Below are 26,535 nucleotides of genomic sequence, written 5' to 3' on the forward strand. Positions count from 1 at the left end.
GAAACACCTGCCAGCAATATAATATAATCTTACAGTACCAAAGTACTTCAACAGTTTCCAAAATGATCCCATTTGAATCATCAGTTCTTTAATTTAATTTAAACAAATACTGAATTTTATAAGCTTCATGAAACTAAGGACTGGTCTATTAGACTGCAATCGTTTCAGCTGAGTGGATTTCGCTGTTAAAATAGCACGCCAACATATCTATTACGCAAATAAATAATAATTAAAAAACAACAACAACAACGTGATCAGTTAAGCAAGACACTTTCTATAATGAATACATTTATTGGTCTTTTACAAAAAAATAAGTCTAGAATTACAGGAATAGAAGAAATAAAAGGATGGTCATAGTTGAGAGCCTGGTTACTCACTCAGTCCAATTAAAACAATTTTGTGGATGTTAAAGCTTTTAACCAAATCAAACACTTCATCTTGCTAAGTATACAGAAGGCTCCATGTTTCACCTTATTAACACAGATTTTAGAACATGGTAGCTATCAGGTAACAATTACTGAAAGGTAGATATGCTACGATGTGACACAAAGCTAAATAAAAAAATAGAATTGGTTTAATCCTCTGATACACCCCCCCTCCCCTCCATTCTGGCCATACTGTGCTCACATTGAAAATCATGATCTGACCTCACTAATTGCTTTCTTGAGTGGCTAAGGCACTTTTCAAAAAGAGAAATTAGTATGACATTTTCCAAAAATGTCATATTTCTCTCAGTAACACATAAATGCCTCAACAGGTATGGGCTTTACGTCCTCGTAATACTATTTACAATATGCATATGTATATAGCATATGCAAAGGTCAAGGGTAAGAACCCATGATATGATATCCTATGACAACATTGATCTGTAATTTGCGATCAAGTTGTGTTGGTACAAAATTAAACTGCAATGAAAAACAAAACATTGCTTCATCCCGCTCATCTGAGAGGGTTCTTGTACTGTAAAGATAGAACATGGCCAATTCTGAAAAGGAAGCATTTACAGGTGCATGCTTTTAGATCAAGAAAAACAAACGTCAAATTACAAGGAATGGACCATGATTATAAAGACATTCGCAATTACTGACCATTCCATAGCCTACCCCCAATCCTGGTGATATAGGAGGAGGGAAGAAATCAGTCTAAACTCACAGGACAATCTGAACCAATGTAAAGGCTGCAATTACTTGTGAAGCTTGCAACTCTGCCCCAATGGTTAATCTTGTCACATCTACTGTATGCTTTTTATGTTCCTGTCATCCTCCTTGTGTGACAGGCAGTGAAGCTCAGCAGCACAGGAGTGCTGTGCTTTTCATGCACTCACTAGGCATGCTCACCAACCAATAAGTTGTCCAACTTAAAGCAACATTTGGAATATAGTACTGAAGCTTGACTTTAAAAAATTATATCATATAAATAAAATCTCAATATCTATTCGAAAAATCGCAATTAGATATTTTCCCCAAATCGTTAAACCTTAGACTACACCTGTATCTTTGCAATCCAATACTTTGAAGCAGAATGATTTTAAAGGTTTCAATTAGCTAGTAATGACTACCATTTTGTGGAAGGGCTGTCAGTACTGACCCGCAAATTCTACATATTTCCAACACAGCTGAGCTGTTCTGTGTTTTGCCCTACTTCTACATTTAAATTGTAACAAAAGAGTAACTAATCCTTTTGCAAAATATATCATCTTTAAGATTGTTCCCTCAGTGAGCTGGTTTCTCGTGTGCCTAATAAACTGGTCATAGGCTGAGCATTCAGGTCCAACATAACATTCTGTGAAACCCTAGACTTTGGGGGGCATGTGCAATCTAGCCTTTGAGATAAATAAATCCAGGCAAGGTTAAATGAGACAAGTCTTGCAGGCAGATTGAGGGGGGAAAGAAGAACACACAAACACACACACACACACACACAAAGAAAATGGAAATAATAATAATAATAATAATACTAATAATAATAATAATGATAGAAAAAAACGAAAGACCCCTCTTAACTATTCATCTGATTGCCTACATACATACTATTTTTAGAAATGCACTTTGAAAATATATTTCAGTATAGATCCAAGCATACTATTCCAATGCTATGCATACAAGACAGATTTAGAGAGAGAAAGAGAGAAAGAGAAATATATAATTGTTTTCTTTTTCTTGGCCCTGCAGCTTGCTGTAGTGTGCTATGACTGTGTGTGACAGATGATAAGGGATCTGGTAAGGCAGAGTGGTGGTCTGTGCAGAGACCACTAGGAAGGGGAGGATCTGTTGGGTTTCTAGAAGCAGCGCCTGCGTCTGGGGTCAGGAGTGGTGGCGGCAGGGGAGAGGCCATGCTGCATGCCTGCCGAGGGGCCTCTCTTCTGGGCCTTGGCCTCAGGTCTAGGGCTGCTGCTGGGCCTGGGGCTGGGGCTGGGGCTGTTGCGGTTGCTGTGGTTGCTGATGGTTGTTGGCCTGGGGGGCCGTGGTGTCGTTGGCATTGGCTGCATCGCTGGCCCGGCTGTCCAGGTCGTCGTCGGACATGTCCAGGGAAGTTCCCTCCACCTGCAGCTGCCTGCGGCCGGAGCGGCCCGACGACGAGAAGCTGATGGGACCCCCGCGCCTGCAGAACCACACGCAACGCAGCGGGTATAGTTGGATTTTGCCATGTACACATACGATTACATGTGCCTGTGCATCATACCATATACATCAGACTGACTAAAATAAGGTTATATTTGCAGGTCTACCATGTGCAGGGTATTATGTGCAGAGTGTGTGTGTGTACCTGAGGCGGCTCTTGAGTGTGTTGACCTCGCGGCTCAGGCCCTCGCTAGCCTCGGTGGCGTCCTCCAGCTCCCTCTGCAGCTTCCTGCGGTTAGCGTTGGCGCGAGTGGCCTCCTCCTCCGCCTCCTCCAGCTGACGCTTCAGCTGCTTCATGCGCGAGTTGGCCTTTTCCATCTGGCCGGGGACACACAAGACTGACCGTTAAAGAGCACACCCACCAGCATAAACAGGAAACACACAACTATACAACACACACACACACACACACACACACACACACACACAACTACACAACACACAAGTATGCACACACAGACAACTACACAACACACACACATGCAGACACACACATGCACACACACACAGACTTCATAATATGACACCACACTCACTGTGCAAACAAATATGCCTCAGACACACTGACAAACATGTTGTACGTATCAAGCACCCAACCATTATGATACAACCTCTCTACTGTACATGTGCAAATGCTTTTATTTTCTATACGGCTTTTACCCAAATACAGTATACTGTATCATGTGCTCAAAGCACATCTCAGTCTGTCAGTCAGGATACAGCCCTCCTCACCTGCTCTTTGTACTGGTCGGCATGGCGACGCTCGTCCTCCACCTGCATGCACACCTCCTTCAGCTTCTTCTCCGTCCGTCTCACAATCTTATTGGCTGCGGATCTCTCCCTAAGAGCAATGAGTGGACCATTTTACACCTGACGGGCTACCACAAAGACAGCACTGACACCCAAAAGAGGTGGATTCAGTAACGAGAACAGAAATCGGCACAAACGTGCAACGCTCAGATAAAACACTCCTTGCTTCAGCTACACCAGTACTGAGTTTGGGGCATTTTTAAAATGAAGGAAAGCAAAGGAAGGTCAGCAATCTAGAAATCTTATTTTCTTTTATCTTCTTTAGCAGAGGTCATGCAAATATAAATGAAAGGAAATGAGACTCGTGAAGTGCTTTTGTCACAACACACCCCCAAAAAGAGAAAGGAACGGGAAGAGCTTGGTGTAAAAAAAAAGCTACCCCTACTTTAAAACAAAATGAACGAAGAGGAAAATAATAAGAAAGGACAAGATGAGGACAAAGAGCCCTTGTTGTGTCAGGGCCAAGCACTCACTTAGCCTCCTGCTCCAGCTGCTCCTCGAGCTGCAGGATCTTGGCCTCCAGGGCGGCGATGGAGGCCTTGAAGCGGCTCTTGATGGAGCCCTCCAGCTCCTGCAGCTTGGCCTTCAGCTCCTTGTTCTGGCGCTCCAGCTGCTGCCGGGCGTTCTCGCTCTTCTGGGCCACGCTGCGCTCCCCCGCCAGCTCCGTGGTCAGTGTGTCCACCTGCACCCGCCATCCACACATACAGACACACACACACACACGCACACACACACACACACACACACACCAGAGTGGTTTTAATGAGCTGTGCCCACACATACTCTACACTATCCCAGTAGACCCCGCAGATACCAGGGGGTTGGTGTTTCAGAATGCAGCCATGGAGTACAGCTGGTAGAAAATGCTGTGTTTGTGTATGTTTGTGTGTGTGTGTGTGTGTGTGTGTGTGTGTGTGTGTGTGTGTGTGTGTGTGTGTGTGTGTGTGTGCGTGCGTGTGTGTTTTTGGAAAAACAATATATAATTTTGCCAGGAAAGTTGAGGAATCAGTTGGATGAGGCCTTCTGCTAATAAGGTTTTTTATCAATCCCCATCAAGGCTGCAAACAAAGTGCAGAGCATAAAAACTTAAGTAGAGTCTTTGCTGTTCTCCTCTAGACTCCGCTCAGGTGATCAGAGGTGGGCAGAGGTACTGTAGGGATGCGGAGACCGTACATACCTGCATGGTGGTCTTGCGGAATCGGTCATTGAGCAGCTCCATGTTGCTCTGCTCTTCCTCCAGCTCCTCCTCCAGCTGAGCAATGCGAGCCTCCAGCCTTCTCTTCTCATCCATGAGGGCAGACCTGACGCGCACACACACACACACACACACACACACACACACACACACACACACACACACAAACCATTTTAATACATTGATTTTATGCACCCATCATCCAATATTCTTACCATTATATGTAAATCACATTAATGTCAACATGTGAGTAACCGTCTGAGCTGAATTTCACACATACTTCCCAGAGGTGCTGTTTGCGATCTCGTCTGACAGCTCGTCCCGCTCCTGCTCTGCATGTCGACGGCCCCTCTCGGATGAGGCCAGGTCCTAGGAGACGTCAGAGTCGAGACAATCCGTCAGCGATCCGAATCCGAGGCAGAACGAGGTACGCATGACAAGTCTGTGTGCAGAGCAGTCCCTCACTCACCTCGTGCAGCTGAAGAATCTCGGCCTCCAGGCTCTTGAGCTTCTTCTCGTTCTCCTTGGACTGGGTGAAGATCTCGTCTCGGGAGGCGCGGGCGTCCTCCAGCTCCCTCTGGTAGTCCTTCATCTGGGCCTGGAGGAGAGAAGGCACAGCCAAACCATCAGCAATGCGTTGCTTCGATTCTTTTAATTGTGCGGCCTCAGATTTAGATTCTATCTACAGTATCTAAATTACCACACAAACTAACTTTGTTTCAAAGGACAACAAACATTTATTCCTAATATTTCTCCACCATGTTCGGCAAACGAATACAGCGTATCCCCTTTTGTGCTGATGTATAAACAGCTTTCTGATTCAGACAGATTCAGAATTCTGATTCATGTGTTGGAGAAAATGAAATTCCTCCCCAAGATGAAAGATCACATAGACCAAATAACATATTTTACCCAAGATGTCTGGCACTCTATTATTAGACAGATTTAGTTGCACAAGGAGCTTGGGGCTTTTATTATGGATTGTTTTGGATGGAGATTTTACTCAGGGAAAGACTAAAAAGATGAGTTTGGCTTTGAGAAATGAAGATCTGCTCAAACATTTACAAATGAAATAAATTAAACAAATAAAGGAGATCTCATAACAGATAATCCTAAAGATTGATGGAATCTACAAAATACAACAATATAAGGTCAAATGGGAGACAGAAGTAGGTGAGGAGATCCCAGGGGAGATATGATGTATATACACACACACAGACAATGAACAAGAGGACAATATTTTCCATTCACAGAAGACTTTTGCTTTATACTGTCCCCTAGTGGTGAAGTCCTGTACCAAATACATGTGACTGACTGAGCTGTGTAATGTGCTGTGAATCTAGATAAGGTTTCTGATATAGGATACGATAAGATTAATGTTTGTCACTGTGTTCTCACTAAAATTCAAATGTACAGAAAAATTGAAAAAGAAAGACAGACAGAGTACTTAACTGATCCCCAAAGAAAAACTGCAATGGTCAGATGCGTGATGTGAATGTTGGCTTGAATCTAAAGACTGTAGAGGTTAGTGGACTGAAGTGAGGTGGATCAAAGGTTGGCTCAGGCTCACCTGGAGCTTGCGTAGCTGCTTGATGGCCTCGTCGCGGGCCTTGTTAGCCCCTTCGATGTGAGACTCCAGGTCTTTGAGGTCCATCTCCAGCTTCTTCTTAGCGGCCACTGCCAGCGCCCTCTGCTTACGCTCATCCTCCAGCTCCACCTCCATCTCCCGCACCTGAGCCAGACGGAGAACAAGGGAACATGTTGAAGGGTAGAGGAACAGTCTGATAGAACAGTATCACCGGAACCATTAGTGATTCTTTATTTGTCAAACATTCATTCAATTACCGGTACAATTCTTTAATTGCAATGCTGTAACTACAGTAGAACTAGAACTAGTACTGTCTAGTAATTATGTTATTAAAACAGTTATTATACGGCTCTTCACAATGCAAGTAGAATGCTCCATTGACTTGAATGGGATTTCCGAAAGTTCTAGCGGTCATTATTTCTTGGGAAAGGACCTCTGAAAACAAGAATGACCGCTGTCAATGGCAACGGAGTTTGCGCTTGGAACTTCATTCAAAAGTGAAAGCAGACAGTTGATCAGCTGAGTTCCAAAGAATGTTTGATTCAAGTTCAGCGTGTGTTGCGAACTATTTGTTTCTCAGCAAAAGCCACGACGAAACGGTAACAAATAAGTGTAAAGAGACATATCATGGAGTTTATTTTTTCGTTTTGGCAAGTAGCCGTATAATAAGCGGGATAATGTATAGAACGCCGGTCATTATGGGAAAATAATCCCCTTCAGGGCGAAACAAGACCCCTCCGCTGGCGCGTCGGGGTCCGGTTCGCCCTGTCGGGACTTATTTTCCCCATAATGACCGGCGTTCTATACATTATCCCTTACTTAATACCATCACAGACTTTCGGGACATCCTGTGTTTTGTAAGGATGGGTAAACGGAGACGGGCAGAGATTGATCTGGGAGATGAATGCATGTAATGTTTAGCAAAGCGAGACCTGTTTGACCAGTAGCCTCTTCTTCTCATCGTTCTGCTCATCGCGGCCCGCGAGGTCTCTCTCGTACTGAGCCTTCATGGCCTGCATGTTGACCTCCAGCCTGAGCTTGGCGTCCTCGGTGGCCTGCAGCTCGTCCTCCAGCTCCTCCAGCTGAGTGCGCATCTCCTCCAGCTGCTGCTCCATGGTGCGCTTGGACTTCTCCAGCTCATGGACCTGACAGGGCAGAGGGGACACCGGAGGGGTGAGGAGAGGGACAGAGCAGTATTTCTAACTCCATGATCCCACTGACAACATAAAAAAAAATTTTTTTAATAATAATTTCCTTTCCTTTCCTTTTGAAAATAATTCAAAAGGAAAGAAAAAGGAGGATTCTTTCTTTATTTAACAACACTACATGAGGTGGAACTCACATTCTTGCCCACGTCGTCTTTGGAGCTCATCAGGTCCTCCATCTCGGCGCGCAGCTGCTTGTTGAGCCGCTCAAACTCCTCCTTGGCCTCCAGCGCCTCGTCCAGCGCCCGGGCCAGAGACAGTGACTTTGTCTCCTTCTCACGGGCTTCTGCCTCCGCCCGGTCCCGCTCATCAGCGTAGCGCGCCGAGATGGACTTCTCCTCAGCCAGCATCTACACACAGAACCTGGTAAGTGCCATGCTAAAGTGCTCTTATGGCATGTTATACTGAACAACAGTGCAGCGCGGATTCAATTACAGGGAAATGTACATTTATATTGTATAGTACTGTATGTACATTTACCAGCGCTGTGGAGTAATCCTACTGTAGTTATGAATTTACTTTAGTACACCACAATAGCTAATAAACCATTAACTGAGTTTTGAACTGAACTGAAAAGCTCTGATTTCTCAAAATAAGGATACTATGCGGTTCCAACTTAAACCCAAACAGAAACACTTCCTGGAGAGCATGACCCACCTGGTCGAACTTCTTCTGCTTCTTCTCCAGGTTGGAGACGATCTGCCTCTGGTGGTCCAGGTCCACAGTGAGGTCGTCCAGCTCCTGCTGCAGCCGGGTCTTGGTCTTCTCCATCTTGTCGAAGGCCAGGGCCTTCTCCTCCAGCCGCTGGCTGGTGCACTCCATGTCCTTCTGCAGCTTCTTCTTCACCTCCTCCAGGCCCTCCAGCGCCCCCACGTCATCCTCCAGCTTCTTCTTGGACTCCACTAGCTACCCATGGGTTAAGGGACCACAACACAGGTCAGCACAGTAGCCACGTCACCCAGGTTTATATGATCTTTGTGCAATATTATAATGTGTAATATTTCATTTTGTTTCCGTAAATCCCCAGAATAATTGCATGTTGATGTGTGTGTGTATGTGTTTTCATGTATGCATTTTGAACAGGACCTGACACTGTGATACTGTGACACAGAAACTGTGTGTCACAGACTGTGTCTGTGTGTGTGTGTTTGTGCGAGTGTGTGCAAGTGTGTGTGTGTGTGTGTGTGTGTGTCTGTGTGTGTGTGTCTGTGTTTGTGCGAGTGTGTGCAAGTGTGTGTGTGTGTGTGTGTGTGTGTGTGTGTGTGTGTGTGTGTGTGTGTGTCTGTAATGTGTGTGTGTTTTCATGTACAGTATGCATTTTGAACAGGACCTGACACTGGGATACTCTGACACTGTGACTGTGTGTGTGTGTGTGTGTGTTGTGCTGACCTGGGCCTGTAGGGCGGCCAGCTGTTTCTCCAGGTTCTTGCGCGCCTCCTCCTCCTCCTCCTGCTGCTCCACCAGGCCGCTCTTCTCCTCCTCCAGCTGCCGCACACGGCTGCTCAGGTTCAGCTTCTGACGAGTCTCCTCCTGCAGAAGCTCCTACACACACACACACACACACACACACACACATCAACATGTGTGCACACAGTACATACACATACTGTATACAAGCAAAGCCATAAGCTGTACAGGCTTTGCACACAGGTACATAAATATATTTTCCAAATATAAAAACAATGCACTAGACTGTAAAGCCTCATTCAAACAGGAGGAGACTAGGAGCAATGTAGCAACAAGCAACTGCAGGGGAAATAACCGTTGGCGAGGCACACACACACACACACACACACACACACACACAGCCCTTACCTGTGTGTCCTGCAGCTGGCTCTCCAGACTGGACACATCCTTCGCCATCTTGATTTCCTTCCTCTCAGCATCCTCCAGCAGAGTAGACACGCTGTCCAGCTCTGTCTACACACAGACACAAGCAGACATATCTCACATCATCTGTCAGTCCCCTTCCTCTGCCGTGGTCATCACTCAACAGTATGCACATAATTCCTCAGATAAGGTGAATCATATTGAGCAGCATGACTGTGATGCCCAGACTCAGGCTCAACCTGAGTGCTCAATGAACATTTATAGATAGATAGATAGATAGACAGATAGATAGATAGATATACTTTATTGATCCCTAGGGAAAATTCAAGGTCACAGTAGCATACAGACAACACACACACACATTCAATAACAGCAGAAAAAGTAATTAAAAGTATATAATATAAAAAACACAACTAAGCAATAAGGACTGTAGAAGATAAAGAATATACAAAATACAAATTATACTAAATAAAACTTAATCAAAATCAATTCTAAAAAACAGTGTCCACATAGTGGGTGAATAATCAATCAGGTGCGCTTGCAATGACTGAAGCAGGGACTGGTTCTCAGTGCATAAGGTAAGGTAAGGTGCTCTGTGTGAATGAGTGTCATGGTAATGGTGCAAATGAGTAAGTCAAACAGTGCAAGAATAAAGTCTATATATCTATATATAAATAACTGTATTAAGAAAGGTATGTGGCATGGAGGGAGGGGTTGTGCATATGTGCTAATACAGCACACAAACAGTGAGGCAGAAGACAAAAGTGACTAGTGACTAGTGGACAGACAGCTCAAGACATTGGAGGTGGTGAAGAGGCAGACAGACTATGCGGAGAAGTCTATTTCTCCTCTTCCCTTAAGTGATGCATTTAACAGTTCAATGGGCCTGGGGATGAATGACTTCCTCAGTCTGTCTGTTGTGCAAGGCAGTGAGCGAAGTATCTGATCTTCTGCTTAACAATAGTGCTGTGGAGTGGATGACACTCATTGTCCAAGATGTTGATCAGTTTGTTCAGGGTCCTTTTGTCAGATATTGAAGTGATGCACTCCAGTCCAGCTCCCACTACAGAGCCAGCTTTCCTTACCAGCCTGTCAAGTCGCCTTTGTGCTTCCTCTCCAATATACCACTGCATAGAAGAGGACGCTGTCAACAACAGACTGGTAGAACATCCTGAGGAGCTTGCTGCACACATTGAAGGAGTGCAGCCTCCTCAGGAAGTACAGCCTGCTCTGCCCTTTCTTGTAGAGTGCGTCAGTGTTGGCTGACCAGTCCAGTTTATTGTCGTCCAGGTGGAGACCCAGGTACTTGTAGGTGCTTACCACCTCGACATTGACCCCATCAATGGAGACTGGTAGCAGAGTGGGCTTAGATCTGTGGAAATCCACCACCATCTCCTTGGTCTTTGAAGTGTTGAGTTGGAGATGATTGAGTTTGGACCATTGCACAAAGTCCATCGCACAAAGTGCTTTAACACTGAAGCCTACTGTATGAATTAATGCACAATTTTATTGTATGACATTTCAACGTTGAATCTATGAAGGCAAGAATGTGCATGTATGTGTGTCAGAGAAAATGACAGTAGGTGAGTGTGTTTGTGTGTACATGTGTGTTTGTGTATGTTAAAGAGTATGCAGGTGCATAAGGTGTAGTACCTGCAGTTTGTGTGTGCGGTCAGCCAGCTCGCCCTTGACCCTCTCGCCCTCTGTGGCACGGGCCATGAACTCCTGCAGCTGTCCCTCCAGCTTCTTACGCTTGTGCTCCGACTCAGTCTTGGCCTGTTGCACTCCCTTCAGCTCGATGGCCAGCTCCTTGTTAACGCTCTCCTGGCTCTGCTTGTTCTTCTCCAGGTTCACCTTGAACTACGAGATTGAAACAGGTCACACACACACACACACATACAGACCCATACACACACACAAGTAAAAAAAACAAAAAAACAAAGCAGACTGTTACCATGTGAGGTGGCAGTCAAATAGCAAGGCATGCAAACGTAAAACTCTCTCAAACATGTATACTGTAGAAGCATAAAGGAGCGAATGCCCTATTTGTCAAATATTATGCAGACCCAGAAAAAAGTAACAACCACAAAAACCTGTGACCTCCTTTCCTCTATGAAACAAAGATTTTCAAAATAGTATCAATACATTTTTAAAACGTCCTCATTCTATCTACCTCACTGACGTGTTGTGGGATTTGGCTACATGAAAACCCAATAAGAAGGTCACCCATCACCACTGTGGTGAAGAACAAACACATTGACTGTGCAGATCCACAATGAGGCCCACAGTGATGGCCCCTGGGAGTGTTGGTGTGCCCAGGACACCCACCCTCTTGGCCTGCTCCAGCTGCTCGGAGAGCTCCTCCAGGGCCGTGGAGTGCCGCTGACGCATCTCCTGGATCTGGGCCTCGTGGTTCTTGGTCTCCTCGTCGATGGCCTTCTTCAGCTCTGTCACCTCCTGCTCGCGCTTAGTCCTGCCACGGGAAGCAAGCGGGTCAGTCCGATTTCGTGCTTCGCACATAGCGTCAGTTCATACCGTTAGCACACACAGGTGCGGCACATGACATGTGGGAAGAGTGTTAATGTAGCTATTTAAATAAGTGGGGAATTACAAAAACTACAGGGATGCGTGTGTCTGTATGCATTTTCTGTCTTGTGTGTTCACAAGCACATAGGAGTACAGAAAGCATCCCTTCAACAGGTATACCTCCAATATGTCTATAGGGGTGCGTTCACAACATACAGAGCATCAAGAGAATTTAATTATATTACTATATTGGTGAGAGTGTGTGCACATGATGTGCACTGTATGAGTGTAGGGCTTAAAGAAAGGAACATTTCTGTGGGTGAAGTTATCAGAAATCTTCCTAACAGTTACAGTATGTATAATATCAAGCCCTGTGTGTGTGTGTGTGTGTGTGTGTGTGTGTGTGTGTGTGTGCGTATGTGTATGTGTATGTGTGTGTGTGTGTGCGTATGTGTATGTGTGTGTGTGTGTGTGTGTGTGTGTGTGTGTGTATGTGTTTGTGTGTATGTGTGTGTGTGTGTGTATGTGTGTGTGTGTGTGCGTATGTGTATGTGTATGTGTGTGTGTGTGTGCGTATGTGTATGTGTGTGTGTGTGTGTGTGTGTGTGTGTGTGTGTGTGTGTGTGTGTGTGTGTGTGTGTGTGTGTGTGTATGTGTGTGTGTGTGTGTGTGTGTAAGCGTGTGTGTGTGTGTGTGTGTGTGTGTGTGTGTGTGTGTGTGTGTGTGTGTGTGTGTAAGCGTGTGTGTTTGCTACCTAAGCTCCTGCTGGGCGGCGGTGGTGTCCAGCGTATCCTCCAGCTCGGTCTTGAGGGCCTCCAGCTCCTCGCTCAGGTCCCTCTTGAGCTTCTCGGCCTTGTTGCGGGAGGCGCGCTCCGACTCCAGGTCCTCCTGCAGCTCTGACAGCTGAGCCTGCAGCTCCCGCACCTGCTTCAGAGCGTTGTTCCTCTGGGTCACCTCCTCATCCCCCCTTTGAATTTACCCCCACACACACAGAAACATACACACAGACAGACACACACAGACACACAAACACGTTTAAGTAAGGAGAGACATATATATATATATATCAATTTGTTTGATTATTGCCACTGTAAAAGTCATTTTTAGAATAACTCATTCTGAATCATCAATTTTATTCCAGAACGTCATGGTCTTCTTTTATGAGGCATAACATGAAACTAACACTACCGAACCACTAGGTGGCAGTGCGTAAGAGCTGCAGATTCTATCCTGTGCCCACTCCTCAGTCTGCAGTCTGGGGTGGGGGGGGGGGCTGGGGGGTTGGGTGCATATAACGAAGAGTTTGTTCCATCACGAGGCCAGCCTGAGTTTGCTGGCCCGTGGTCAGCAAGTTAGAGGATCTCCAGCCCCGCGAGGCTCTGACCTGATCTCTGGAGCAGGAGCCAGGGCAGGCTCCAGTCGTGAGCACACGAGGAAGGAATGGTAAACCAGGGCTGGGTGGTAATGGACTGATTACGAGATCACTGGAGCAAGTCTGCCAAAGGGAGAAGGGGGGCTTGCTCCATCAGCCATTAATTAGCAGAGCCGGGCTTTTTATTTGAAAAGGCAGGTGTGTTACACCAGATGATTAAAAGAGAGAGGAGTGGAGGTTTCATGACAAGGTGCTGGAGGTATGTGTTACCTCAACCTGTGTTGTCTCACAGAGGAATTGGCCTTTATGGCCAGATGACTTTATGGTTATGTTGAAACTATGTGATAGTTTCATATGTATCTTAAGGCAAAAAATATAAGAGATGCATCACCGGGTCAAACTAAGACTTTATGTGCAGAGAGCGTCCCTGTGAATCAGGCACAAGACTCAACATGCATCAGAGGTTATTGTTGTCTGCAGATTCTAAATATAAATAGATCTAAATACATCTACATTTGACAGTACAATGGGCTCTGTTCTACAATGGTAAAACTGGGTTAATGAAACAGTCATGGGAGACAGTTAGCGTGTTTGAAACTCTTTGTCCAGCTGTCTCATCCTTTCTAGTCTCCGCCATTGCCTGCCTGGACGTCCCCTGTAAGGCCTCACCTGGCCTGCATGGCCTGGAGCTCCTCCTCCTTCTTGGCCAGCTGGAGCTTCAGCTCCTCAATCTGGGCCTGCAGCTCGGCGATTTGGTCCTGAAAGTCCGTGGTCTCGCCGTCCAGCTTCCGCTTGGCCTTCTCCAGCTCCTGCCTGGTCTTCTCCTCCTTCTTTAGGCGCTCTGCAAGTGCAAGGGGAAAATAAACAAGAAGGTTACAGAGAAGAAGGCTGAGTTCAAATGAGGAGAGTCGGGAGGAGGTTTTTATGCGGTTTGGAAAAAGAAGGATCGGGGGGTCTCACCCTCCAGGTCCACCATCATCATCTCTTGCTTGTTCTTGGTCTTGCCCAGGTTCTTGGCCTTCTCTTCTTCTTCAGCCAGTGTGGAGGTCATCTCGTTGATACGGTCTTCCAGAAGTTTCTTTTCCTGGTTGGTAGAAACACAAGTAGCTTGTATAAACCGTACTCTGTACAAGTATTCAAGAGTTCAAGAGCATGTAAGAGGCCTTAATTGTTGTTTTTTTTTTTTTTTTTAAATCACCTTCAGGAACTTGGAGTTCTGGTCCTCAAGCAACAAAATGTCTTCCTCAAACTTCTTGATCTTGGCTTCAGCCGTCACCTTCTCCAGCTGGAGCTTCTGCCGAGCCGCCTCCTCCTCATCCAGCTGCTCTTCTAAGTCCTGACAGAGTAATTAAACACACGCACACACAAAATACATGAGTATACTGACATGAACATGCCTCATGTAACCGCATGCTGCCTGAGTAACCTGACTCCTACTACATGTGTATGGTGTAGGTGTAGTAGTTTGTGCACCTGGATGTGAGACTGCATCTTCTTCTTCTCGTTCTGAAGAGATTGGTTCCTCTCCTCCTCCTCCTCCACGCGGGACTCCAGGTCGTGCAGGATCTCCTCCAGCTCTTGCTTCTTGGCCACCAGCCGCGCTCGCATCTCGTCAGCCTCTGCAAACAGCTCCGTCTCAGCCTGCAGCTGCTCGGCCAGGATGTTCTTCTCCTCCACCAGCTGCAGGAGCAGCGCACAAAGAGTTAATCAAAGGGGCCCTCAAAACAGCCTGCTATTAAACCATGACCACAGGTGAATTACCTGAGTTCACAGAGCATCGTGACCACAGCTGTAAACACATTGCTGATAGACCCTGAACCATTTACGGTATAGAGTTTAGGTACAATGAGAAAGCATGATGACTCTTTATGGGGCCGGTTCTCTGGACATGGACTATGCCTAGTCCTAGACTAGATGATAACTTCAATGTCCACTAAACACCTTTTAGTTTAGGCCTTGGCTTAATCCATACCCGGCAAACTGGCCCATTTTATGTTATTGGTAAGAGAGACTGCAACTGATGGCCCCACTAATTCAGCACTGTAGACTGGCAGTGCCGACTCACCTGCTGGTGCTTCCTCTCCATCTCCACCAGCTCCCCTTCCACCTTACTCTGCTTCTCCTTGACCTTAGCCAGCTCCTCGTCCTTGGCCTGCATCTCCTCCTCCTGCCGGGTCACCTGCAGAAGAGGCTTCACCTGCAACACAACCAGCAACGGCAGAGCTCTTAGGCCACATCTCCGCCAAGTCAAGGGAAGTCACGTGAAGTTAGTTTAGTTTAGTTTCAGATGAACAAAACTCAATTTAGCCTCATAAATCTGAGGAGATAATGACACATAGAGAAAAATAAAGCAGCAACTGTCTGCAAAAGCAACACCAAGGAAGTAAATGAGATGACGAATCCATACAACAATCTGACAAACAGAGAGAAAGCTAGCTCAGCAGACAGAGAGCAGGAAGGACAGATTTCCTAGCACTGCAGAGTACTGCAGGATATTGATGAGGTAAGTTTTAGATGGAGAGAGGGTGCTGTATTTTTAGCTTGCCACTTCCACCCACACACACCTTGGTGAAGAGGCGCCACCACTGCCAGTGGCGCAGCTTCAGGTAGGCAGCACAGTTCCTCTGGAGGATTTTCAGGCAACTGAGCTGCTGCTGCTTCTTGGCAAAGGCCCTGCGGAAGACAAGAAGAGGAGGAGGATGGTGTTACAAACTGAAAATACTAAATAACGGTGTGTTAGATAGCATAACAGTACTTTGTCTCTTCAGCACAGACATAAGCAATCTGCTGATGACAGGAAAAAACTTCCAAGATCTTCCAAATGATGGAAATGATTTTGATTAACTTAGTACTTCTCAAACTAAACTTGTGAGGGGTTGTAGGTACTCTAGGAGATCCTGTTCAGGACCATATTTTCCAGACCTGACAATTACACACCAAAGGAATGTTGTGTGAAAAAGCTCTTAACAGGTGTGTGAGGGTGTCTGAGTTGAACTTACTTTCGAGCCAGGTATCCTCTACAGACGGACTGGAAGTAGATGATGATGTCGGTGATCTTGAGGTCACGCTCCTCCTCTAGGTGAGCCAGGACTCCGGCCCGGAAAAAGATCTTACTCTGGCCGATGCGGAAGAGGTTCTGGTCCAGCTCCAGGGCTTGTATCTTAGAGAGGAAAACGGTATATCATTAACACACACATCCTGTTGGATTAAAATGATTGACTGACTGATTCATTCATTTATACACTTCATTGAATTCATTGAATATTTATACTCAAGAGTACTCAAGAATTACACACTGACTGATTTTCCTTCTGTGACAAAATTGAAGCAGTACATTTTTACTTGTGTTTTTATTTAATACAACTGTCTATTGTAGGGGCGCATTAGCCTTGAAATAAAAATAGCAGAACAATTTCTGTACCATTCTCTCACAGGCCTGCTTGCCATCCATAAAGCCCTTGGGAATGGCATTGGGAGTGAGGATCTCGTACCTGTGAGAGAAGAGAGAAGAGACTGCAGGTGAGGTCTAAAAGATGACTTTAAGATCTGTGTCTAATATATTTTTTCTGTGTATATGTGAGAATAATCAAAAATGAAGTTGACGAGCCCAAGCACCTACGGTCCGCAACATTTCGGAATCCGACAATGCACTCACATGTGGTGCGTTTGTCAAATGCACATATCTGATGTGTGTGCTATTTGTTTTTGCAAGTTTTATGCGTCGAAATCACTTACTCACTTCCTGTTGGGTGTGACGATTTAAACTGATGATATTCACTAGGTGGCGCTACACCACAAAGATGTGGGGTACAATGATGTGCTTCCAAGTAATCAATTTATGAGATACATTTTGTGGTATGCAGTGCAACAACAAGTTATCCTAAAAACTCCTTTCAACCCACCCACTTGGGGTGGGAGGGGCATGACCCTTATATTCGTCTTAGGGAGGTCCATATCCCTACCAACTCTTGCTCTCGTGTGTGGGTGAAACTATTTGCTGACCACAAGACTCAATGACATAGGGGGGCGCTATGGAGTCCCTGGGCCACAAGACTCAATGACATAGGGGGGCGCTGGGCCACACTTGTAGAGACTGTGAGGGATGACATGGTTGCCAAATTTCATGATCTGTCGCCCGTGGGAACCACTGATTTTAGCCTACTTGGCAGGTGGCGGGGGCATGACTTGAGTTTTCGCCCATGGGAACCACCTCAAAAATGGTAAAGCACAGCAGGATATTCCCAAATATAATAATAATAATAATAAAAAATAATAATAATAATAATCCTTACAGAAACAATAAGGCCTTGTGCCCTTCGGTACTCGGCCCTAATAGAAACAGCAGCACACATATATGTGGATTTGTAGTCTATCAGGGTATTACTAACATTTACACAAGACAATCAAATGAAACAATATCAAAACATAAACAAACTAAATCATTATTGTTTATGTTTGCAGTACCTCTGCCTGAACTCCTGGAAGACGATGCGGTTGGGGAAGCCCTGTCTGCAGATACGGATTCCCTCCAGCACACCATTGCACCTCAGCTGGTCCAGAACCAGGTGGGGGTCCAGCTTACCCGCCTGAGTTCGGACACGAAAGGACAGGTGATGAGTTATTTATTGTCAAAGTATCTACTCATTCAAGTGTTCGCTGGTAGATTAAAAACCATTCCAGATCATATTTGACTGTAAAAATATAGATGTGTGATGTAGGCAGACAAATGTGTTTTTGATCTCATCAGTACATAAAATGAGAACATAGAGTACGGACACTGCACACAGAAGACAAAGTTAAACTAATATGTGTGTGAAAACAGGCTCAAAACAGTCTAAAATGTCTTTTTGACCACTGAAACTGCTTGAGAACACGAGAATGTGACTGAAGTTAGCCATTTCAGCAACAGACTTTCAGCTTTATCTGAATTATACAGTCTCTTGTGCGGCTCAACCTTTATTTTTCTGGCTTTTTCGTGACTGTAGTCGACATATTACTGGATTTTGTGCTGAAGCCCCCAAACCATGCACAAACATAACCGACTGGCTGACACAGAAACTCTGCAGAACATCCACTCTGACTCAAACCCCCAGAGTCTTCCCTATATGAAAAAAAACGATCACCAATCACTGGTTTGCTTAACTGTCTCCCATCTTTAAACTGAAGTTGTTTACAAAGAGTGAGTGGTTAAAGGGATTCATCACTATTAGGCCTGGAGCACTATAAAGGATTATGGGTGCAACCAAAGACGGTTGACTTCTGAAAAAACCCTGTGTAGTCCGCCGGTTCCGTGGTCGCTGGCAGCAGTCATTTGCGGTTGTGGAGGGGAAAGAGAAATACCTTAATTAAGTCTCTAAAGATGGGTTCGACTCCCACTTAACAAGCCCACAGGTCCATATCCCATAGACATGAACTCAAGCACTCCACCCCCACACCCCTGAACGACTTGCTTGCTGTTTTCTGACATCTCCATGTGTCCCCGAACGGCCCCTGGAGACGGAATATTCCGGAAAGAGCATTCAGGCTATCCTGTCCCCACTCACCCGTTTTTCGTGGTTGGGGATGATGCAGCGCACAAAGTTGGGGTTGGTGTTTCGGAGTGTGGCCATGAGTTTGGAAAGCTGCTCCTTGTAGAGCTGGCTGACAGTGCGGAACATCCCCTTCTTGGTCTTGTAGGCGGCGCCGAAGGCTGTTGTCTCATTCATACCGGCCACCTGGTCCAGGCCCACGATCCGGTCCACTGCGGGAGAGAAAGCGACACAATCAGGTGGATCTGGCCAAGGCCACACAGACAAGGTGCAGAAGCAGTGACAGGGTGCAGACAGAGAGGGCATGGCTGAGGGGTGGGGGATGAGAAACGTCCGAGACATGCACACACAGAGACAGCTAGAGACCAGCACTTACATCTGAACAGTGGACACAATGAGGCATGATGGGTAACAGGTCTACACAGTGGAAACATCTGCACACGGACAGCAAAAGCACCCACACTGGGCATAGATCTACTCAGCCACAGGCTAATCCATGTATTTAAAAAAAAAATTTGGTGCCCAAATTCACCATAGTACCAAAGAATAAACATTCACTTTTTTTAACCCTCCTGTTATCCTTGGGGTCAATTTGACCCCAAGCAACGTTTAACATCATAAAATATATGGTTCACTTTTTTTTTTTTTGCTTCATGTTTCATGACTTTTCCTAAATTGAAGGGTACAACAGAGTTAGCATGACATTTGTTCAATAATATGTTTTCAATGTCCTGTACAAATATTTTGTACATTGATGTTCCTTGGGGTCAGTTTGACCCCAGCTGTATGAAACATAAGGTACATGAATATTTGACACATTTTGGATATTATTATTTGAATAGTATGGGAACATATTGTTATTATCATTATTACATACACAAGTACTTATTACATATAAGTCATTTTGGCAGGACTCTAAAAGTCAAAAGGGGAAGCAACAGCAAGCCTTTGGGCTGCTGACACTGGATGGGCAATATTGCCAGCCAGGGTTCCAAGGTTCATAAAGGGGTGTGGGGGGGTGGGATTGTTTTGTAGGGCTTTTGATGGTGGTTATCACACTCTTGTTAAGTACCTATCACAAAAAAAACTGGGTAACAATATGAATTATAATCATTTTCTGAGGGTTTATTTAGCTGGGGTCAAATTGACCCCAAGGATAAAGAGTGTCGGTAAGATTTGAGGATAACACAAGGGTTAAATGAATGCATGCGGCTCAGATCCCTAGCCTACTAAACTACAGCCACCAGAGAGGCCATGTGGCACAAAAACACGTTATAAATTACCATCTCCTGAGGTTTCACTTTCAAAGCACCAGTTGCTGTGCTGTGTGGGCAAGAAGACCCACTTCAAACAGACCCGACTGAGGTGAAGAAAGGAATGATCACTATGAAAGTAACACTTTCATGGCTTTCTTACTGTGGGATACTACAATTACCGTTGTACAACCTACTGTTTAATAAGTTATTAGAAAGCATGTAGAAAAAAATTATGGATACCAAACATCATGTCTGTCTGAATATGGCAGACACTGATATTTTCACATTGGCTGTGGTTCATATTATTCATACGTATCATTCGTATTGTGTGTTTGACCGCTTAGTGGGGTTCAGTAAAAATAGCAGTACCCATATCACAGTCCTCATAATAAAGTCCCTATTGAATAATATAGACAGCTTCTGCCTTATATAGTGAAAGTGTTGAACAATTCCAAAACAAACCCCAATCTGAAAAAATATTATTTTGCAGCTGGACATTTCCCTTATAAATAAACGTTCTCTTTCTCTAGGCTTGTCCTTGCCAAGGAACACTTTATGGAGAAACCAGATAAATTAACGGCGCCTTTTGAAATACTCAGATTAATGACAAGAACTGACAAGGTATCTGAAGATGGTCCAAGAATCTGTAAACTGTGAAGGTAAATCTCCTGGCTCTGATGAAGGAATGGAAGAGAATTCCACTGATAAAACTATTCTGCCTGATTTAAAAGAAAAATCCATTCTATGTGGAACAGCCTGTAATGGTAGATGCATTTCATAGCTCCAAAATGGCTGCACAGTTCTGGTGGGCACTGTTGGACAGTGTTTAGAGAGAGTTTAGCCATATAACATTTGACAGCCCAGTCTTTCCTGGGAGTCTTTTTAGCAATCCTATACTGGTTCGGCCACTTGGCAGAAGCACTCAGCCATTCAGATGTGGTTCAACAGACTCATTAAAGGGAAAAGATGCCTGCACAGCACTGGCTAAATTAGCATCTAGAAGCTTGCCTAGTCAAACATAACGCCAATTAAATATATCAAATGGTGGCTAGAGATATTAGAGAGGAACTTTAAAAAGAGGTGGGTGGAGTCACCCTTTTGTGTGGTAGGAAGATAGGATCGCAAAATGAGCGTGTCAGCTTCTCTCTTTGTGATCGTGCCAACCTACGGCTACATCAATCTTGCCCATGGACTGCTTCACATAGTGAATGACGCTACAGTGGTAATGTCCTAACCACAGAAACAAGCAACGCTTTACTATAAAAAGATAAGCATTCCAAATATTAGCTCAGCCAACTGTCCTGTTTATAATGCTTAAAGTGGTCACTCTGTCAGGAACACAGCTCATGGAGGAGGTATGATACGCATCAAGCACTTTTTTCTGCAATGAAAAGAAAGTCTAAACTAACACATGCCTGACAAATTACACATTCTGAGGCTGGTAAACACAGATATAAATCATCATCAGAGAGTTACAATCCAAACGCAACCGGAGGGAAAAAATATGACGTCGCAAACACAAAATCGTTTCCAGTCCCTGTGCGTTCAAGATGCCTGCGGAGGAGAAAAAGAACAGCGGCCTACTAATGATCGGCCCTCGATGGGTTTAGCAGACGGAATGAACTAAAACGACCCGGAGCACATTCATGCAGAGGCCGATCATATCTATGTCTCAAATTTTAATTTCCATATCAAAGGTGTTTTAACCACATCCTGCTAACATGCCACAGCTGCTCACGCACCTCACAGTGAGGACATGAGATGTACTACCCATGCACGCCATCAGTACTATACTATTGCTATTATTAGTACTATTACTATTACACAGCGTATCGCATACAGTCCAGGATAAAACAGCAGCAGTTTGAATGTTGTCTGATATTGAACTTTTAAATTCCAAAATTGAAAACTGTCTGGAAGGGATCATGGACACTGTGTATTTAGTCCACAGATGGTAACTGTGGATAATTTCACTTTGTATTTAGTTCACAGATGGTAGTTTACTGCACTGTTAGCTTGGGTTTAACTCAAACAGGCGCTGACAGCATTTGCTAATATCAGTAGTGTCTTGTAATATCTTATATTATAATATCAGTAGTAGTGCCATAGTAGTAGTGCATTTGGCCATGCAAAGCCAGTAGGCAATGGATGGGCACACATGGGGGAAGGGGGAGCATGGGGCAGCAGCAGCAGCCAGCACAGAGGGCTCAGGGAACAAGTGGGCAACACGTGCCTTCACCTGCAGGCTCATGGAGACCAGATACATTGTCATAGAAAGAGGCTCTCTGAAAGGTCTGAATCTCTGTGGCAAAACACAGAGAGAGAGAGAGAGGGGGGGGGAGAGGGAGAAAGGGAGGAAGGAAGAGAAGAGAACAGATAGGGACAGAGAGAGAGAGGAGAGAGAAGGAAGACAGGAGAAAGGAAGGTTCAGAGAGGAATGGAGAGAGAAAGGCAGATGGTGTGAGAGAAATGAGGACCAGCCAAAAAGACAAGAACAAATGTGGCTACTGTACTTACATACAGGGCACACACTGCTACACAGTGCACACACACAAACAAGAGTGTTATTTATTCAGCATTGTACATTATTCCAAATCTCCAGCTTATTAGCAAAGCGATTCAAACACTGTTAGATGTTAATATTAATAGAATATGTTTTTCTTTATTAGGTATGACAATTCCCATTGGTAGCTAGAAATACAAATCTGTCCTGTTTTAAGAGAGACACAGTTTAATGAGACAAAGGATACATTCAGAAGATTTGTAAGAGTCAGTGTAACAACCATTACTTCAGGTCCAACAATAACACAGCCTTTTTTCAAGACATGATTTCCCTGCACACCTTGGGTTTGAGAAACCATTCTTTTCTGGTTTAGACTTTCATCAGCATCCTCCTGGTGAACAGTGAGTTGTAGGGGGGAAGGAATATGGAAGTTAGTCTTACCATCCTTCCAGAGCTCTGCCACAAACTTGTCTGTGGACTGGTGCAGCAATGTGGCTACGTTGTCATTCAGAGGGTCCATGTTCTTCATCAGCCACTCATCTGCTTTGTAGTCAACCTGCAAAACGGAGGAGAGAGAGTGGATGGAGGTAGGACAGAATGATAGAAGGCAGAACAGGGGAAGAGGGATGAGAGGGAAAAGAATGAAACTGAAATTAAGTTTGTTTTTTCCAAAGACCTAGTCTTCCAAATTTCCTAGACCACTAGGATTACACATAATTAGTAATGTAATACCGCATAGGAAGTTTTGTAAGTAGCCTTAAAAACAACCTGGCTTTGTGGAGAACAGGAGTCTGAACCCTTGAAAGTGTGACCCCTGGGCAAAACTGACAGAGGAAAGGAAATGTCCCTGAAAGAACTGACCCCCCAACTCAGCGGGGGGAAAGCCCCTCCAACTCTGGCCAGTTCTGAGTCGGCCCCACAACACTGCATGTCTGTGCACTCAAAGGAAGCTGCACCCCGAAACTGTTTTTCTTCCAGCCTGAGTTACAGGCGGGCACTGGCCCACTTTAACCCGCTGAGTATTGTTAAATGTAAATGAGCTAGATGTCCTGACGTCTCTCTCTCTCTGTCCTTTGTGGAGACAATCTGCAGCTCTGTTTACTAGGCTCCATCCTCCGTCTGTGCTGGCTCTTTGGGGAGGTTGACTCTCCACTAACACCCAGCGCTGACCTTAGACAGGCCTGGTGATTTACTCTGGCAGACTCCGTGTTTTCAGTTGGTCTTGTGCAGGCTTGAGAACGTCGAGCGAGCTTATGTTCCCCCCCCTCCAACCCAAAGCCCTACTTCATCATAATCTTGTCCAATCTGATCTCACAGTGCTGTCCAGGCTGAGATTGGCCGAGGTTTATCAGAAAGCAATTTCAGGTGCTTAGTGTTATCATGCTGGCCCATCTTTCAGTAGGAGGTGCTGGATAAACATCCAAGTGAACTCTGACCTGTGTCGGGACCCTCTCGGAGGTAGACATGACATAAGTGCTAATGTGAAAATCCTGCTCCCCATATGTCTGCACACCCAATGCTGTTGGCCCACCAAGCCGAGCGTAGAGTTGAAAATTCCTCCTTTTTATGTAACATTACATCCCCCCTCCCATTAATGGGAACCAGATGTGGTTTTCTGCCACACAAATGGGCTTTTGTGTGAACAGAGTGATCTCGGCGTTCCAAAAATCCACATCCATGGCAACAAGTAACAAGCAACAGCCATAAAAATCAAATAAAAGACTCTAACCAGAACAGACAAAAAGGTTGGTTAGATGGTAACATTACAAGCAAGCACTGAAGCAAAGGTTTTATTTTTGAAACAAAAATAGAAAGTTAAAAAGTTCAGGGTTCACGGAGGAGTCTTCTAAGGACATGGTGCTTACTGGCAAAACAAAAATACTTAAAAAGATTTTGCTACAATATCAGCTTTTGTTTGAAAACTGTCTAACAACAATCTTTTCAAAACATCCCTTATCAATCCAGTAACCAAAAACGAGCTATCTGTTTGTTTTCTATTCCCAAAGCTACAGTACAAGATCTTCTGGGACAAACAACCTGATCAGACTCTAATGATTTATTTAGCATCATCTGAGCTGTGGGAGCAAGGGTGGAGGTGTGGGTGAGGCGTGGAGATGGAGGTGAGACCGAGGCTGGGGCAGACGGGCGAAACGTACCCGTCCGGCGTAGTGAATGATGCAGAAGTCGGCCTTGTCCTTAAGCTGGCGTGGCTTCTGAAATTTGGAGTGGGTCCCCTGCTCCTGCAGCACCTTGTCCACAAACGTCTTGTCTGTGGCCTTCGGGAACCAACACTCCTCGTCCAGCAGGGCCAGCACTCCTGGGGGGTTGTTCTGCATGAGGATGATGACAACATGTGTGATCAAATGGCCATAACACATTGTTTCAGTATGATACAGTATCATTCAGTACTTATTTAACTGGATAAGCAAAACTGAACTTCCACAAAATGAAATATGTTCTGTTTAGTGGGCATGCTTCAATATGTAAAGCCAAATAGTCTCCTTTTTATACTGTATATGCATATAAATATACGTTTCTTATAGATGAATTTCCATCACATTTGTAAATAGAGCATATTTTCAAGAAGATGGTACAAGACTTGAAACCCTAGTTCAGCAAATTACTTCCAACACTGAAATAAATGCCTGACCTTGCATTTGAAAATGCACTGTGCTCAGCAAACTGCTCTCAACACCGACTTTTACATAAAATAACTGATGCTGTAATCCTGCGCACACTTGGACTGGCGTACTGACCGGCCTCTCAATGAGGTCGATGCAGGGCTGCAGGTCCAGGCCAAAGTCGATGAAGCTCCACTCGATGCCCTCCCTCTGGTACTCCTCCTGCTCCAGGATGAACATGGTGTGGTTGAAGAGCTGCTGCAGCTTCTCGTTGGTGTAGTTGATGCACAGCTGCTCAAAAGAATTCAGCTGTAGAAGAAACACACCCAACAGGGAGACAGATGAATATAAACTGAAAATGACAGCTGTTGTCCTACAGTACCACAGCTATTTGCGCCTGTGCTTGTAGAATTTTGTCATTGGGAATGAACCCACCTCAAAGATCTCAAAGCCGGCGATGTCCAGGATGCCGATGAAGGAGGCCCCCTGGCGTTTGGTGCGGTCCAGGGCCTTGTTGATGCGGTGCACCAGCCAGCGGAACAGACGCTCGTAGGTGGCCTTGGCCAGGGCCTCCACAGCAAAGTCAGCCTGACGTACACAGGGAGGATGAGGAGGATGAAGGGCACAGAGGAGACACATGCAGGGGAAGAGCACTGACTTACTGTGCAAATGCACAAACCAGTGACAGTGTGAAAATATATGCAGTCATTGGCACAATATCTGGTACAAAGTCCAATGCTATGCTATGCAATGCAAAACACAAAGGCATTTAACTCCATAAGAATGCATAGTGTCCAAACAGACTACAGGGCTGAAAAGCATTCAACCTTCTTCTATCAAAATAACAACTCACTAATGTAAGGTCATTATTCATCTTGTAGTTTTTGTGCTATTCTTTGTGCAAGTGGATACGTCTGTGGAACAATGTCATATAAGTTGTGTTTATTGGCCCAATGTACTCGGACAGGGAACATATGAGCATCTTCTGAAAAGAGCTTGCGTGTGCGCTATGGCACGTGGGAGAGTACCTGCTCTTTGGTCTGGGCTTTCTGCACGTAGTCCCTGCCAACCTTGATGCGTGGACTCAGAATGGCACGGGTGAACTCCATGACGTTCATGCCCAGCAGGTGACAGAGCTTCTGAGCAGCTGAATAGGGATGGAGACAGGGTCATGTCAATGGACCACCCAGGGGAAACGCCTTGTGTGTGATCGAGTCAGCCAACTGCCGTAAAAACCGTGTCGCGCGCTTTGGTTCTATGCTTGGAATTCTTCTATGCATGCAAAATTCATAAATTAAAGTCAGTCAGGAGAAAACTTGCTTGTCTCCTCTAGATCGAAATAGGTTAAAATCTATCTCAACTTTGCTTTTTTTTTTCTAAAATGGCTGAAACGAAAAATCTGATAAAACAGGTAATTTTGGTTGACTGGTTCTGTTCATTACTGGGCCCTTTAACCCACCAAAGAGCTCCGACTACAAAT

At 45.1% G+C, this 26,535-nt stretch overlaps 1 protein-coding gene across 1 annotated transcript in view; it reads right to left on the reverse strand.

Moving 5' to 3' along the window:
- Window positions 1–254: 254 nt before the first annotated feature.
- LOC143102034 (myosin-10-like) overlaps window positions 255–26,535 on the reverse strand; it is a 72,536-nt gene continuing 46,255 nt past the window's right edge. Inside the window, exons 12-42 of the mRNA XM_076265390.1 lie at window positions 26,084–26,202; window positions 25,491–25,643; window positions 25,191–25,364; window positions 24,591–24,764; window positions 22,876–22,990; window positions 18,691–18,887; window positions 17,612–17,733; window positions 16,569–16,638; window positions 16,147–16,307; window positions 15,712–15,820; window positions 15,213–15,344; window positions 14,621–14,827; window positions 14,346–14,483; window positions 14,108–14,231; window positions 13,817–13,988; window positions 12,530–12,742; window positions 11,578–11,722; window positions 10,903–11,109; window positions 9,235–9,339; window positions 8,809–8,961; window positions 8,077–8,325; window positions 7,557–7,769; window positions 7,147–7,359; window positions 6,197–6,358; window positions 5,096–5,224; window positions 4,907–4,995; window positions 4,609–4,732; window positions 3,905–4,113; window positions 3,354–3,462; window positions 2,767–2,939; window positions 255–2,601 (exon numbers count right to left, since the gene is read on the reverse strand). Of these exons, the coding sequence (XP_076121505.1) occupies window positions 2,382–2,601; window positions 2,767–2,939; window positions 3,354–3,462; window positions 3,905–4,113; window positions 4,609–4,732; window positions 4,907–4,995; window positions 5,096–5,224; window positions 6,197–6,358; window positions 7,147–7,359; window positions 7,557–7,769; window positions 8,077–8,325; window positions 8,809–8,961; window positions 9,235–9,339; window positions 10,903–11,109; window positions 11,578–11,722; window positions 12,530–12,742; window positions 13,817–13,988; window positions 14,108–14,231; window positions 14,346–14,483; window positions 14,621–14,827; window positions 15,213–15,344; window positions 15,712–15,820; window positions 16,147–16,307; window positions 16,569–16,638; window positions 17,612–17,733; window positions 18,691–18,887; window positions 22,876–22,990; window positions 24,591–24,764; window positions 25,191–25,364; window positions 25,491–25,643; window positions 26,084–26,202 (4,880 nt within the window). The 3' untranslated portion in view covers window positions 255–2,381. The remainder of the gene's footprint in view (window positions 2,602–2,766; window positions 2,940–3,353; window positions 3,463–3,904; window positions 4,114–4,608; window positions 4,733–4,906; window positions 4,996–5,095; window positions 5,225–6,196; window positions 6,359–7,146; window positions 7,360–7,556; window positions 7,770–8,076; window positions 8,326–8,808; window positions 8,962–9,234; window positions 9,340–10,902; window positions 11,110–11,577; window positions 11,723–12,529; window positions 12,743–13,816; window positions 13,989–14,107; window positions 14,232–14,345; window positions 14,484–14,620; window positions 14,828–15,212; window positions 15,345–15,711; window positions 15,821–16,146; window positions 16,308–16,568; window positions 16,639–17,611; window positions 17,734–18,690; window positions 18,888–22,875; window positions 22,991–24,590; window positions 24,765–25,190; window positions 25,365–25,490; window positions 25,644–26,083; window positions 26,203–26,535) is intronic.

The sequence above is a fragment of the Alosa pseudoharengus genome, unplaced genomic scaffold, assembly GCF_046254945.1.
Source record: "Alosa pseudoharengus isolate Yale_2024_CS ecotype anadromous, Long Island Sound unplaced genomic scaffold, YU_APseudo_1.1 YU_APseudo_1.1_scf_4, whole genome shotgun sequence".
NCBI lineage: Eukaryota > Metazoa > Chordata > Actinopteri > Clupeiformes > Clupeidae > Alosa > Alosa pseudoharengus.